The following is a 15,068-nucleotide window of genomic DNA, read 5'->3' as shown; positions in this document are numbered from 1 at the left end:
ACTTAGAATTTAACTAAGACTTAGACTTAGACTAATACCTAGACTTTGACTAAGGCTTAGACCTTGACTAAAACTTAGAGTTTGACTAAGACTTAGTCTTTGACCTTGACTTTGACTAAAATTTAGACGAAGACTTGACTGAGACCTGACTTGTAAATCGAACTGAGATTGACTAGAACTAGAACGAGACTGTGACTATATGAGAGAAATTAAACTGTTGCAAATTTTTTTAATATATTCTGTTGTTATTTTAACACCTCATGATTTACTGTGATAATCATAAATTTCTTAATTACATTGTCGGGCGTCGTTTTGCTTTAAAACTTTTTTACTTCCTAGATGAATGAAAGAAGTACAATTTTTAAAGGTGTGATCACTAACAATAAGAAAACAACTATTTCGATGCTGAGCGTCAATGACATCTTCAGATATATGCGGAAAAAAGGTACTATGATATTTTATAAAAGTATATTACAAGTGTAGGACTGTAGGACACAATGTGACAAAGGTATTTTATGATATAGTATCAGAAATACTAAACATTAAAAAACTTACAATATTTAGTAAAATTATATTAAAATTTGCTAAAAGTTTGATAATTTATATAACTTAGTAAATATTTTATAATTTTTTCTTTAGTTTAACACTTGATATTAAAACTAAAATTTCACTCAACCTAAAAATGAGTTCAGCTGTTAGCAGAAATATATACATCAGTAAACTGTTTCAATAATATAAAAAAGATTTAACTGGATACTATTAAATTTTCAATGTAAACATGTGACTTATCAGAAAGCTAGTCCTAATACTGCAACACATTTGGAACCAAATAATTCTTTCGTAAAAATATTTGTTGGCCCTGAAAAGGGCCGATTGTTTTTCGAGAAAGGTGGACAGAATTTACTTGGAGCTGGTGTACTTGGTGACAGCCTTGGTGCCTTCAGAGACGGCGTGCTTGGCGAGTTCACCAGGAAGAAGAAGCCTGACGGCAGTTTGGATCTCCCGGGAGGTGATGGTGGACCTCTTGTTGTAGTGGGCCAAGCGGGAAGATTCGGCTGCGATGCGCTCGAAGATGTCGTTCACGAACGAATTCATGATGCTCATGGCCTTGCTGGAGACTCCAGTGTCGGGGTGCACTTGCTTCAACACTTTGTAGATGTAGATGGCATAGCTCTCCTTCCTCTTGCGCTTCTTCTTCTTGTCGGTCTTGGTAATATTCTTTTGAGCCTTGCCGGCTTTCTTCACGGCTTTACCACTTGCTTTAGGAGGCATAGTTGTTTTTCAGAGAAAGAACGTCTGACCACAAAGGCAATTCAGGGTGAATTGATATTTTGCACACTGGCGGCACCGTATTTATGTCCGCCTGCGGCATTTTGATTGGTGCGGGCACTCACTGCAACCATCTGCCACTCACGAAAAAGAGAGGGGAGCGCAGTGGAGGGGGTGACCTGTGGGGAGAGCGTAAATAGGCGGATTTCTGGCGCAGAACATCATTCGCTTTGTATTCTTCGTTGTGTTTACTTCGTTAACCTAAAACTAAATCAAAAATGTCAGGACGTGGCAAAGGAGGCAAGACCAAGGGAAAGTCAAAGACCCGCTCCAACCGAGCAGGACTCCAGTTCCCAGTCGGTCGTATCCATCGTCTCTTGCGCAAAGGAAACTACGCCGAGCGAGTTGGTGCAGGTGCTCCAGTGTACCTAGCCGCAGTAATGGAATACTTGGCTGCTGAAGTTTTGGAGTTGGCCGGAAACGCAGCTCGTGACAACAAGAAGTCGAGAATCATCCCCCGTCATCTTCAACTCGCCATCAGAAATGACGAGGAATTGAACAAGCTCCTGTCTGGAGTCACCATCGCCCAGGGTGGTGTTCTCCCCAACATCCAAGCTGTTCTTTTGCCCAAGAAAACCGAAAAGAAAGCTTAAATTTTCCATACTCACCCTCACAAAACAATCGGCCCTTTTCAGGGCCAACAACAGTTTTTTACGTTTGAATTCTATGTTCTTTACATTTATACATACTACTTAAATATTTATATGATTAACTGATATTTTTATTTTTTCTTACATGCCAACCCAAATCTGGTACAGATTGGCCTTTGGGAAAATTTCCACGCAGGATATTATTTTAAATATTAGTTTGATTTTACTTAAATTTTTTATTGGTTTATAACTGAAAATCTAATTAAACTTTATTTTACACTGAGAGACCTTTGGGTCAGCAGCAGACTTTCGATTGGCTGCTACTGACCATTTTCGCGGAATGCTGCAGGACTATACTTTTGGGTTGCTGCGATAAAATTTTGGGCGCGTGACAGTCCAAAAGTTCCGCTACAGTCCCAAAGGTCTCTCAGTGTATAAAAATAAAATACTTTGGTAAATCCCAGTTGAGGCCAATTTGTGTTGACCACAACTTTACCCAAGAACACTAAAGAATAAAAATATTTGGCTCCTTTTTCAGTTGTGTTGTTGCAAACAGTTTCAGGGCATATAGTATTAATTATGTTATGCAATACCGTTTAGAAATTAGTGTTCAAATGATGGGTGGCCAACTTGGGCCCCTTGCCCTACAAAAATAAATGATTTATTGAACAATTGAATGTTTCTCAAAACTGAATTCTCATAAAAAATTTTATCAATACATTTTCAAATCATTAAATTCTTTCGACTGATTTTAATAAAATTTGTAAGCATAATTACCTACATTTTTCGATTAAAATTGAATTAAAAATAATAATTACTAAGAATTCTATTATTTACGAAAATAATTGAATACCTATTTATATAATTTATACCATTTTTTGTGAATGTAATATAAATTTAAAAGTTTAATGTTAGCAACAAACATATTCCAACGAATAAATAATTGTTGGCCCTGAAAAGGGCCGATTGTTTTGGTTGGAGGAAAGAATTAAGCGCGTTCTCCTCGGATGCGACGGGCCAACTGGATGTCCTTTGGCATGATGGTGACTCTCTTGGCGTGGATGGCGCACAAGTTGGTGTCTTCGAAGAGACCGACGAGGTAGGCCTCGCTGGCCTCCTGGAGGGCCATCACGGCGGAGCTCTGGAAGCGCAGGTCGGTCTTGAAGTCCTGAGCGATTTCACGGACCAAACGTTGGAAGGGCAGTTTGCGGATGAGGAGCTCGGTGCTCTTCTGGTAGCGACGGATCTCACGGAGAGCGACGGTTCCGGGCCTGTAGCGATGGGGCTTCTTCACTCCACCGGTTGCAGGCGCACTCTTACGAGCGGCCTTGGTGGCGAGTTGCTTCCTTGGTGCTTTACCACCGGTGGATTTACGCGCGGTTTGCTTGGTACGAGCCATTGCTTCGACGTTCAGAGTACGAGGAACAACTGAAAAATAATGCTTCCGGCGGCAAAAACACACATATTTATACCCTTCAAAAGCTCTTGCACCGGTTAGTCAAGAGGAAGGGGACACTGACATCCTGATTGGTAGATCGAATCGTGGAGGGGAGCAGTGGAACTCCAGAGGGAATAAAACGGCGACCTTAGACAGCAAAGCATCATTCCGAGTTTGTTCTCTGTTCTGTTTGAACGTACTTACTTAATTCTCTGCAAAAATGACTGGTCGTGGAAAGGGAGGAAAGGGATTGGGAAAAGGAGGAGCAAAGCGCCATCGTAAAGTGTTGCGTGATAACATCCAAGGCATCACCAAGCCCGCCATCCGTCGTCTGGCTCGTCGAGGTGGAGTGAAACGTATCTCAGGATTGATTTACGAAGAGACCCGTGGTGTCTTAAAAGTGTTCCTTGAGAACGTGATCCGTGACGCCGTCACTTACACCGAACACGCCAAGAGGAAGACCGTCACCGCCATGGACGTCGTCTATGCTCTCAAGCGTCAAGGCCGTACTCTCTACGGTTTCGGCGGTTAATTTTTTCATCATCATCGTCATCCAAAACAATCGGCCCTTTTCAGGGCCACCAAATTTTTTTACGTTTGAATAATTTTTTTCAATAACATACTTTAATGATAAAAGCATTAAGTGCAATCGATCAGTGAGTTATAGTGAATCACGTACTAGTCTTATTTGATGCATAATGCTCTTATTTAGGTAGAAAGAGTAGAACAGGAATTGGTTGGGGAAGGAAAAGTGGGGAATTTTACTTTCAAGCTAAAATACGAAAATTGCGTCTTATTTGCTTATTGGCTAATTATTTTTCTTTTCTCACTCACAAATAGATTGTGAAAGCGACGGAGATCGAGAACGAGTTATGAGTGAGGGGTTTAAATTTTATCGTTCTTCTTTATATAGAAGGAGCATAAGAGAGCTAAGAAGGCCGTCCATAAACCTCGTGGACATTTTTTCACCAATTTTTACTCCCCCTCCAAGCCTCCCGTTGTGGACATTTGGCAAACCCCTCCACCCTTTATACTTGTCCACGTGGACATTGCACATTTAAAAAATAATTTTTTTTAAGATGTTACTTCTGCATGTTAAAAACTAATAAAGCTTATTTTTGAACATATATTTTAAAGCAAGAAATTACAAAAATGATTAATGATTAAAATAATAAATAAACACTGTAATTTAATTAAACTCTTTATTTCATTATAATTATTATATGTGGACGTCCACTTGAAAAAGGCCCATTTTGGTACTATTGGAGTTATCTGTATGGGCGTATTCCTGGCAAAATTTGGAAAATTTTGAGTGGTCTTAGAACTTTTTTGGATAAAAATTCGCTGAGTTACGGAATTTCAAAGTTTAGAACGCCAAAGACCTCATTTCGAGAAAAACGGAATTAAAGATTGCGATACAAACTAATTGTTGTATCTCTGGTTCTTCTTGGAAGTTATTCAGATAAGATAAAAACCAACAGGTTTTAAATTTTTAAAACCATCCCCCCCCCTCTTAATTTTGGAAAAACGAAAAACCGATAACATGGGCCCTTTTCTAAAAAGGACAGTTTTTCTATTAAAAAACCATTCTTTTTACAAGATTAATGATTAGGTACAATTTTATTGTGTCATTTGAAGAAAAAGAATAGATATTAATCTGATTTTAAATTTTTTGACAGTCTCTATTGTGAAAAAATTGACGCAATATCCAAATTTTCATTTCGACAATTACGATGAAAAAAAGACTCTAACATCAATATCTCTGGTTCTTCTGGGAAGTTATTCAGATAAGAATTGTTTACAGTCCAGGACACCTTAAAGATGAAAAATCAAGAGGTTTTAAATTTTTCCACACCTCCATTTTTAAAATACGGATTACTTTTGCAAATGACCGACAATATGGGCCCTTTTCATGTGGACGTCCACTTATTAGTATATTAACACCTTAGTCAGCCGTGCAGAAATTGCCCTAACAGGGCCCTGACCCCGCATGAAACAGGGGAACTCGACCAGGCCCCGGACTGGGAGCTGGGCATATCGGGCATATTATGCCAAAGGACATCCAGATGGCCCGTCGCATTCGAGGAGAACGCGCTTAATTTTTCCCATCACAAAACAATCGGCCCTTTTCAGGGCCACCATATTTTATTACGTGGGCGTATACTTTGAGCAGATAATTTAAAAGTTGACTTATTCTAAACAAGTTTCAAATGAAACTTGTTTTTTTCTTATTTATATAAAGAACTTGTAGAATAAATATTTAAAAACCATAAAATATATAGATGTAGATAAAATAAGATTCAGTACCTAACTATTTTTTATACATATTTTAATTTTGATTTTCAAATCATGTTCTCTGGATAGTATTAAATTAGAATAAGTTATAACAGGAGATATTAAAAGAAGAATTTGAAATTGGGTTATTAGCAAAATTTATTGAATTTGCTTCTATGGATAGCACTAAAAGAGTGCTACGTTGCGGACCTGATTATGGTCTTATGGTGCTTTGTAGGTCCTAGTAGTCCTTCTTTATACCTAAAGGTAAAAGATTAGGTCAAATTTAATGAAGATTTTGCCGTATCGTCAAAGGCATTATTATTATTATTATTATTATTATTTTTACCCGTAGGTCAAAACTGCCTTTAAAATTGACCTAAATTTTGAGGGAAGAGCAGGTCAGAGGGGTCAGTTTTTGGCTCTTGTCAGTTTTTGACGTGTAGGTCGAAACTGCCCTTAAAATTGACCTAAATTTTGAGGGCAATAAATAAGTTATTTATGACTATGATATATTTTTATTAATTTTTCAATTCTTAATTTATTATATTAAAGTTAATATATTAATTTATTATTTCTAATATTTCATTTCATTATGATAAAAGTATAAAGCTATTCTCCTGTTATAAATTAGAAACTTTGTTCAATCAATGCAACAGGTGACTTTTTTTTAAAATATACTGTTTATAACTATAAACAAAGAAATTTCTTTACACATCAATTTACAAAGAGAGTAGTAAAAAATAACTTCACTGTAAATTACAAAGAAAGACATGAATTCAAAAAATAATTTAAAAATTATAAACCGCATAGTGAAACGCATCTATAGTAGAAAAAATTATCTACTGGGGCTGAAATCTTTACTTCTTATATTACAATTAAAATAATTTTAACATAATACAATTTAACTAAAACTATAAGAGAAGGAGATATAATATATCTTAAATGCAGCTCAAATATATACATATTTAATATATTTACGCCCATAGTGCAAAAAAATGCCTGGGAAAAAGAAAAATATTGTTTTAAAAGTATATTAAACCACATAATAATGATAATCATAAATTGTTATAAATTTTCTATTATTCAACTACACATTTAGCCACGCGCCACCAAACTACATTGAGAGTTAGAACTCAAACCTAAATTAAACTGCTTTTCACGCCTTCAGTTTATATTTACTAATGAAATAATTTAAATACTTCACAAGAGTGATAATTAAAGCGTTGATATTAAAACTCAAATCTTTAAAAAGTCAATTTGTTAATATGTTTTTAACAATTTTCAGAACTTGTATCCTCCGTACATTTACATCAGAGGTCCGGAAAGTGTTGATTTTTGCAGGAAACTACCACAAAAATAAAGAATATTTTCAAAGAACCAAGAAAGACAATATTCGTGCAAGTGAAATTCAATATATTGTCAAAACGATAAATATAATTTAATCATTAAAAAATATAAAATCTTTTGAATGTGGTTCGCAAGCTAGCGACAATTTAAACGGCAGACGCCCAACGAGCGTCAGGGTCTTTCTTCAACGTTCGTGCGTTTTACTAACACCCGACTCTCTTCGAAAAATGGTCACTTCAGTCTCACAAGTCACGTTGAGAGCATCACTGAGTTTACTTGAACTTTTTTGAAAACTATCTCCACGAAATGGCAGACAAGGTAGAATCCCCAGCCGCACCTGCAGTGGCAACTCCGAAGAAAGCAGCCAAGGCGCAGAAGCCCCGCGCCAAGGCCAGTCACCCGCCAGCGTCGGAGATGGTGAACGCGGCCATCGCCACTTTGAAGGAGAGAGGCGGCTCTTCGCTCCAAGCCATCAAGAAGTACATCGCCGCCACCTACAAAGTCGATGTCGAGAAGCAGGCTCCCTTCATTAGAAAGTACCTGAAGGCTGCAGTCACCAGCAAGGCTCTGATCCAGACCAAGGGCAAGGGCGCTGCAGGGTCCTTCAAGTTGAACGTCGCCAAGGCCGAGGGCAAGGCCAAAGCCAAGCCCAAGACCAAGACTGCCGCCAAACCCAAAGCTGCTGCAGCACCAAAGGCCAAGAAAGCAGCTTCTCCGAAGAAGGCCGTGGCAGCCAAGACCAAGAAAGCCGTCGCCGAGAAGAAGAAGACCCCGAAGGTTGCGGCCAAGCCACCGAAGGCCAAGTCCACCACCGCCAAACCCAAGGTGACCAAGGCTGCTCCCAAGAAGGCGGCCAAAGCTTCGCCCAAGAAGGCTGCGGCACCCAAAGCGAAGAAGCCCGCGGCAAAGAGGGTTGCCAAGAAGTAAAGTGGAAAGAAATTGATAACGGATGATTGAAAACAAACGGCCCTTTTCAGGGCCACCAATTGCTTTTTACGAAAGAATTTTCTTTGTCTCAAACATAAGTATTTTAGAATGATTTATTAGAATTATCTAATATGGAAATAATTTTTATTTTAAATTTTTTCTAATCTTAAATTTCGTTGTTCATAAATTCTGTACAGATGTAGGGTTACCACAGGTCAGGGAATTCAGCCAAAATAGAGTTGGTCAAAGAAAAATTAGGTATTTTTATTAAAAGTACTGGCGAAAAATAAATTTGTAGAATTCATAAGAATATTTTCAATTTGTGTGTTTCTTTGTTTGACTTAAACTATGAAATTACAGCGATATGTTCAATTGTTTCTATTTCTAACAATAATTTCTAATTAAATAATTTTATTCATAAAGAGATGAACTTCAAAGGGTATTAATTTCTAATTTTACAAAACTTCAATTTGCAATGCATTTAATTAGAAATTTTAAAGAACTTAGATTTTAAAAGGTTGTAATATTTCAAATTTTTCTGAAATTAGTTAAATTTTTTATATACATCTAATTAATTATTAAAAATAATGGATTTATAGTAGAATTTTAGTTAAAAACACTAATTTGCATTTTGCAGAAGTTAGATTAAATTTTTTAAACCAATTTTCTTTGTCTCAAACATAAGTATTTTAGAATGATATATTAGAATTAGCCAATATGGAAATAATTTGTGTTTAAAGTTTTTAATTTTTCCAATCTAAAATTCCGTCTATATTTTTTACTACACTCTATTGCACTGTAAATTTTGTCATTTGTACAATCCTTATTTTAACAATTACATACCTTCAATGCTCAGGGTGGCCACTTTTTTGTAAAAAAAAATTCACGGTCATTTCCCGGTCATAAATTATTTTTCCCTGTCATAAATAATAACTCTGAAAATTAATTATTCCATGAAAGATTGAAAGAATTTCCTGATTTTTAGACAAAACTTTGACTTTTTCCCAAACCCTAAAAATATTTTAGTTTACTCTAAAAATAATTTTGAACTTAAATAAATTTTTTGAAATAAATATTTAATTATTATCCATTATTTTTCCATATATAGTAGGTATTCAAATTTCAAAAGAAACTTCAAATTTCAAATTCTTTAAATTTGATTAATTTTTAAGAATTGCTACTGTAACTTATTAAAAGTTATTTTCAAAATTTCAATTCAATTATATTCTAGAAATAACTAAAATATTTATAAAATACACTTGTTTACAAGACAATATCATGAAATTTTGAATAATTTGAAAATTTTTCAATTAAATATTACATATTTAAAAACATAACTAATTTGTAAAAATGTGAATAAAAATATTTTTAAAAACTAACTTATTCAGAATTTTTTATTAAAACCTTTTAAAATTCAACTTTTCTAAAACTTCAATTTGAAATTTTTCAAAATTCAATCTATAATAATACTAGTAATATTAATTTAACATTCTAAAATATTGAAAAATTTGCTTATGAATAATTGTAAAAAAAACTAATTAATATTAATGAAAAATACGGATTTTTAAAATTTATTTTTATTTACTTTATTTATTATTCAAAAATTAATTTTTATAAATTTCGTATCACTTTTGTTCTAATTAGTTCAAATTTTTAATAATTCTAATTTGTTTTGTTATAATATTATATTGCAAAAAAATTTTTTAATTGATTTATTTTTCACTATTTTATAGGATGTAAAATTTTTTCTCTTTGAAATTTTTTTGACAAATTTAATTAAAATTATATTTTGTTTAATTATTGTTTGAAATAGAAAGAATTTAAAATTAAATTTAATATTTTCTTTTTCTAAGTCTATTACGTTGGACAACAAAATTCATAATTTTCTTATAAATTCTAGAAATTGAATATTTTTATAGTACTTTTTATAAAACTCTATGACAAAATATAAATAGATTTTATAGAAGATCATTCAATCTTTTTTAATGAAATATAGTTAATACCTATAAGTCTTAAAATAAATATTTCTATTTTTTCTCACAAAGTAATGTGTGTTTTTAAGAAAAAATTCCAAAATCCCGGTCAAGATCAAAATTCACTGTCATTTCCCGGTCCAGCGGCCACCCTACTGATGCTACATAAATGTGGAAAGAATTTATAAATATTAAATAATATACCATAATATAAATTCATGAAAGATCATATGTAACTATACACTCAATAAAAGTTACTACATTCTCTAGTGTATAAAAAATTTTTGGTTCTGATTTTATATATAAATGTAAAGAACATAGAATTCCAACGTAAAAAACTCTTGTTGGCCCTGAAAAGGGCCGATTGTTTTGTGAGGGTGAGTATAAAAAATTTAAGCTTTCTTTTCGGTCTTCTTCGGCAAAAGAACAGCTTGGATGTTGGGGAGAACACCACCCTGAGCGATGGTGACTCCAGACAGGAGCTTGTTCAATTCCTCGTCATTTCTGATGGCGAGTTGGAGATGACGGGGGATGATTCTCGACTTCTTGTTGTCACGAGCTGCGTTTCCGGCCAACTCCAAAACTTCAGCAGCCAAGTATTCCATTACTGCGGCTAGGTACACTGGAGCACCTGCACCAACTCGCTCGGCGTAGTTTCCTTTGCGCAAGAGACGATGGATACGACCGACTGGGAACTGGAGTCCTGCTCGGTTGGAGCGGGTCTTTGACTTTCCCTTGGTCTTGCCTCCTTTGCCACTGCCGTCAGGCTTCTTCTTCCTGGTGAACTCGCCAAGCACGCCGTCTCTGAAGGCACCAAGGCTGTCACCAAGTACACCAGCTCCAAGTAAATTCTGTCCACCTTTCTCGAAAAACAATCGGCCCTTTTCAGGGCCAACAAATATTTTTACGAAAGAGTTATTTGGTTCCAAATGTGTTGCAGTATAAGGACTACCTTTTTGATAAGTCACATGTTGAAATTAAAAATTTGATAGTATCCAGTTGAAAATCTTCTTTATATTAATGAAACAGTTTATTGATGTATAGTAGTATCTTTCAATATTGCAGTTCTAAACAGTGCAGTCATTAGTGAGTTGAGTAGACAAGGGGTTTCGGGGGGGAAAGGGAATCTGTGACGTCAAATACAGTGCCGTCGCGTCGCTCATTTGATTATTTAGTATAATTTAGTGGTGCCCGGTATTTAGTAGTGGGGGACCCTTAATTTTCTTGACACGGACCTGAATGTTTTAGTTTTTGCTTGCTTCGAATAGCTCTCATATAATCAGTCTCGTTCTAGTTCTAGTCAATCTGTGTTCGTTTTACAAGTCAAGTCATACTCGAGTCTTCGTAAAAGTTTTAGTCAAAGTCAAGATCTTAGTCTAAGTCTTAGTCAAACTCTAAGTTTTAGTCAAAGTTAAGGTCTAAGTCTTAGTTAAAGTCTAAGTCCTAGTCTCAGTCAAAATCTGAGTATCAGTCTAAGTCTTACTCAAAGTCTAAGTCATAGTCAAAGTCTTAGTTTTAGTCAATTCTTAGTCAAAGTCTAATTCATAGTCAAAGTCCAATTCTTAGTCTAAGTCTTAGTCTAAGTCTTAGTCAAAGTTTAAGTCAAGGTCTTAGTCTAAGTCTTAATCTAAGTTTTAGTCAAAGTCTAAGTTTTAGTTTAAGTATAAGTATTAGTCTTAGTCAAAGTCTAAGTTTAAGTATCAGTCTTAGTTAAAGTCAAAGTCTAAGTATTAGTCTTAGTGAAAGTCTAAGTATCAGTCTTAGTTAAAGGCTAAGTCTTAGTCTTAGTCTTAGTCAAGTCTTAGTCGAGTCTAACTCAAGTCTACGTCAAAACTCTGTCTAGTCTAAGTCGAGTATAAGTCAAGTCAAGTCTATGTCAAGTCTAATACTTTGTCAAAGATAAGTATTAGTCAAAGTCAAGATCTTAGTCTTAGTTACAGTCTAAGTCTTAGTCAATCTCAAAGTCTTAGTCTAAGTCTAAGTATTAGTCTTAGTTAAAGTCTTAGTCTTACACACTAAAAAAAAAGTCTTACTTTCAGCCTCTTTTTGAGGCTGAATTTAAGGTGTAAACGGAGTCAGCCCCGTTAGACAAGGACAGACTTATGTGAAATACATGGGCTGAATTTAAGGTGTAAACGGAGTCAGACTTTTTTTTTCCTGTGTAGTCATAGTTTCATAGTCTAAGTCTTAGTTTTAGTCTCAGTCTAAGTCTAAGTTAAGGCCTTAGTCTTAGTTAAAGTCTAAGTCTTAGTCAATGTTTAAGTCAATGTCAAGGTTTTAGTCTAAGTCTTAGTCTAAGTTTCAGTCAAAGTTAAGGTCTTAGTCTAAGTATTAGTTAAAGTCTAAGTCTTAGTCTTAGTCTAAGTTTTAGTCTAAGTCTAAGTCTTAGACTTATTTAAAGTCTAAGTTTTAGTCTTAGTCGTAGTCTTATTGTAAGTGTTAGTCTGAGACTAAGTCTTAATCAATGTCAAGGTCTTAATATAATTCTTAGTCAAAGTCTAAGTCTTAGTCAAATCTTAGTTCAAGTCATTGTCAAGTCACAGTACATATCTTAGTCAAATGCTAAATCTTTGTCTTAGTTATTGTCTAAGTTTTAGTCAAGTTTAAATAAAGTCTAAGTCAAGTCTTAATCGAGTCTTAGTCGAGTCATGTGCCCTTGGATATCATAGACGTCGCATTAATGCTCCGGCAATTCTATAACGTCTATGTAACTAACGGAGGCGGTTCAGGGCCCATCTTGGCCAGATGGTAGTACCCTGTTTAGGCTCGCTCGTTCCTCGACACGGAATAAAACAGCATGAAACATGAAAATGAGCGGTAAAAAATGACTACCAGCAGGGTAATACTTCGGCTAAATCCCTGTCCGGTTCCGATCGTCAAGCGCATTGCGTGGGGAGATGGCCGGTGGCCCGTGGATGCAGGAGGGACACTTGTATTTAGCTGCGAGAGGAGGAGGCGGCTTGCATTGAAAGGATTGAGCAGGAGGTACGCATGATGCTGGAGTCCTGCGAGGTACAGACGAACAGCAATATGACGATCAAAAACGGTCTGAAGAACCTGACAGAAATTGTACAGGAGGTTAGACAGAAGCATGAAGCCGCGAAGGAGCAGGATGCGCACTTCTACCACAGTATGTCCATTTCGGAAGAGATGCGTGAGGATCGGAAGAGAAGACGTGAGCGATTCCAAGCAAAGGTCATTATAAATGTCGTGCTGGAGTGCTCTAAGAAAAGGAAGAAAAGTGAAAGTAGTCCAGAGGGGACAAAGGAGGTAAAGAAACAGAAGAAAGCGCCTTCTAAGATACCGAAGCCAACAACAAGTCATGGTAGTACGGCGAAGTCGGCGGCTGGATGATCTACAATGATCGTAAGGGTCGCGGAAGGAAGGTCTTTTGCCGAGGTGCTGGGAAAGGTCCGCAAGGAGGTAAACTCGGAGAAAAGTCAGACTAGGGTAGTTAGAGCAAGACCAACCAAGAAGGGAGACCTCCTCATTAGGATAGGAGGTTCCTCAGACAAGAACGAGTTTACTGAGGTACACGGAGAAACTTTTAATACCACTAATTCTTAAAACTGGTGAGACATTTTAGTATGTTAGGTTAGATTCAAGGGAAAAACGACATAGGTTATAGAAATTGCTATTGAGACTATCAAAAACACTCATTCAGTATATATTTTACAGTTCTTCATAAGGAAACTAACGAAAATTAGTATGTTGTTTTAGAAAGAAAATAATAATTTTTGCAAAGTTGGGAAAGCCTTGAATTAAAAAGAAACACAACAAATTAATTGTCTATAGATACTCATAGAGACGATAGTGATACTTGGATCTGATGGTAGATGGCATTAGTGAATGTCACTGTAACTGTAGGTAAATATATTTAACACGACGTAAGAAGCTAACCTATATTAATAACGCACACACGCACACGCAAGTAAAGACACGACGATTGGTCACGGAAACCGAAAGATCGCACGATTCGTTAGAAGTACACAGCTGAATCGTCCTTATATATTAAACGAGTGGAAAAATATGTACCTTCGAGAGAGAGCATTTTTTTAAATAACTTTCTAATCAAATTATGTAAATAAGTAAAAGTCGTGAAAAAAATTATGTTATATTGAGGAACAGTTCTTGAATTTAATTTGGCATGAGGAGACATTCACGTTTATTAATAAAAGGTTTTTTCTTTCATACACGTGTGAATTTCAACTTCTTCTTCTTTAGAATTTCAACTTCGAAAACATTAGGGTTAGTTCGCGACGTCAGGTGATGGACTCGGTGATGCTCGGGTGAAATCGGTTAAGTCCGCCCGCAGTCCTTCCAAAATTGGTATGTTACGTTAGAATGTCTCTTATATATTCTATCTATATGTGTAAAAAAGGTTAGAATTACCGTATTATTTCACAAACAAAAAATGGCATCTTATTCTTTTCTAAAGAAAAATAAGACTATTTCTAATGCAGATAGTAATTTTTGTACACCGAAGGTTGCTTAATATATAACGAACTTATCATATTTTCGTATTAATGTTGAAATTATTAGCACAACGCACGAAAAATCCTCACATTCTAACGTACTTTTAGAATAAACATAACCAAATATATTTAATATTATAAGAAAAAGTTTCTCCGTGTAGTGACCAGAGTTGTGGGTGATTTGGGTAAGGTGCAGAACGCGGACCGAAAGATTACGCTGGAGATTCGCAACCTGGATTGCCTTCCCCAGGAGGACGAGGTGCAGGAGGTACTATCAGGTCTCATAAGTGAACCGGCAGAAAAGTGACGGTCCTTGGACCTAACAAGCGGGGGATGAAACTCGCAGTTGTGGTCACCGCCCAGAATCAGGCTGAAAAGCTGGAGGTGCTCGGACGTATAAAAATTGGTTTTATGTCATGCCCGATCAGAAGGAGGCTTATGATAGTGAGGTGTCACCGATGCCTCGGCTATGGTCACCTAGCAAGAGAATGTAACATGACGGATAGATCGATTGCAAGAGGAATGCTTCGTGCTTTTTGTGTAAGGAGAAGTTCTCAGAAACGGAAAACGTTCATCACGTTGCGGGAAGTGGAACTTGCAGGGTCTTCCGAACTGCCCTTGAGGAGGCGAAGAAGACTTTCGCAAGGGCCAAAAGTATAAAAAGGCGTAATTTCACACTATAACTTTTATGTCTTTAATTAGCTTTTTATTT

At 35.9% G+C, this 15,068-nt stretch overlaps 4 protein-coding genes across 4 annotated transcripts; 3 read left to right on the top strand and 1 right to left on the bottom strand.

Moving 5' to 3' along the window:
- Positions 1 to 864: 864 nt before the first annotated feature.
- LOC122506710 (histone H2B) lies at positions 865 to 1,333 on the bottom strand. The gene has a single exon (XM_043619028.1). It carries the CDS (start codon positions 1,270 to 1,272, stop codon positions 901 to 903), a length of 372 nt encoding a protein of 123 aa, XP_043474963.1. The 5' UTR covers positions 1,273 to 1,333; the 3' UTR covers positions 865 to 900.
- Positions 1,334 to 1,433: 100 nt separating this feature from the next.
- LOC122506697 (histone H2A-like) lies at positions 1,434 to 1,973 on the top strand. The gene has a single exon (XM_043619016.1). The coding sequence runs from the start codon at positions 1,548 to 1,550 to the stop codon at positions 1,920 to 1,922; it is 375 nt and encodes a 124-aa protein (XP_043474951.1). The 5' UTR covers positions 1,434 to 1,547; the 3' UTR covers positions 1,923 to 1,973.
- Positions 1,974 to 3,529: 1,556 nt separating this feature from the next.
- LOC122506719 (histone H4) lies at positions 3,530 to 3,934 on the top strand. Its single transcript, XM_043619038.1, has one exon. It carries the CDS (start codon positions 3,578 to 3,580, stop codon positions 3,887 to 3,889), a length of 312 nt encoding a protein of 103 aa, XP_043474973.1. The 5' UTR covers positions 3,530 to 3,577; the 3' UTR covers positions 3,890 to 3,934.
- A 3,241-nt stretch (positions 3,935 to 7,175) lies between these two features.
- On the top strand, positions 7,176 to 7,995 carry LOC122506653 (histone H1C-like). Its single transcript, XM_043618962.1, has one exon. The coding sequence runs from the start codon at positions 7,288 to 7,290 to the stop codon at positions 7,906 to 7,908; it is 621 nt and encodes a 206-aa protein (XP_043474897.1). The 5' UTR covers positions 7,176 to 7,287; the 3' UTR covers positions 7,909 to 7,995.
- The last annotated feature ends 7,073 nt before the right edge of the window (positions 7,996 to 15,068 follow it).

Source organism: Leptopilina heterotoma, unplaced genomic scaffold (genome assembly GCF_015476425.1).
Source record: "Leptopilina heterotoma isolate Lh14 unplaced genomic scaffold, ASM1547642v1 Lhet_43, whole genome shotgun sequence".
NCBI classification, from domain to species: Eukaryota; Metazoa; Arthropoda; class Insecta; order Hymenoptera; family Figitidae; genus Leptopilina; species Leptopilina heterotoma.
This window is presented reverse-complemented; position numbering and strand designations above follow the sequence as displayed.

What these genes read in the sequence shown, in the direction of transcription:
- LOC122506653 (XM_043618962.1), top strand. Translation starts at nt 7,288, where the DNA reads ATGGCAGACAAGGTAGAATCCCCAGCCGCACCTGCAGTGGCAACTCCG.
- LOC122506719 (XM_043619038.1), top strand. Translation starts at nt 3,578, where the DNA reads ATGACTGGTCGTGGAAAGGGAGGAAAGGGATTGGGAAAAGGAGGAGCA.
- LOC122506710 (XM_043619028.1), bottom strand. Translation starts at nt 1,272, where the DNA reads ATGCCTCCTAAAGCAAGTGGTAAAGCCGTGAAGAAAGCCGGCAAGGCT.
- LOC122506697 (XM_043619016.1), top strand. Translation starts at nt 1,548, where the DNA reads ATGTCAGGACGTGGCAAAGGAGGCAAGACCAAGGGAAAGTCAAAGACC.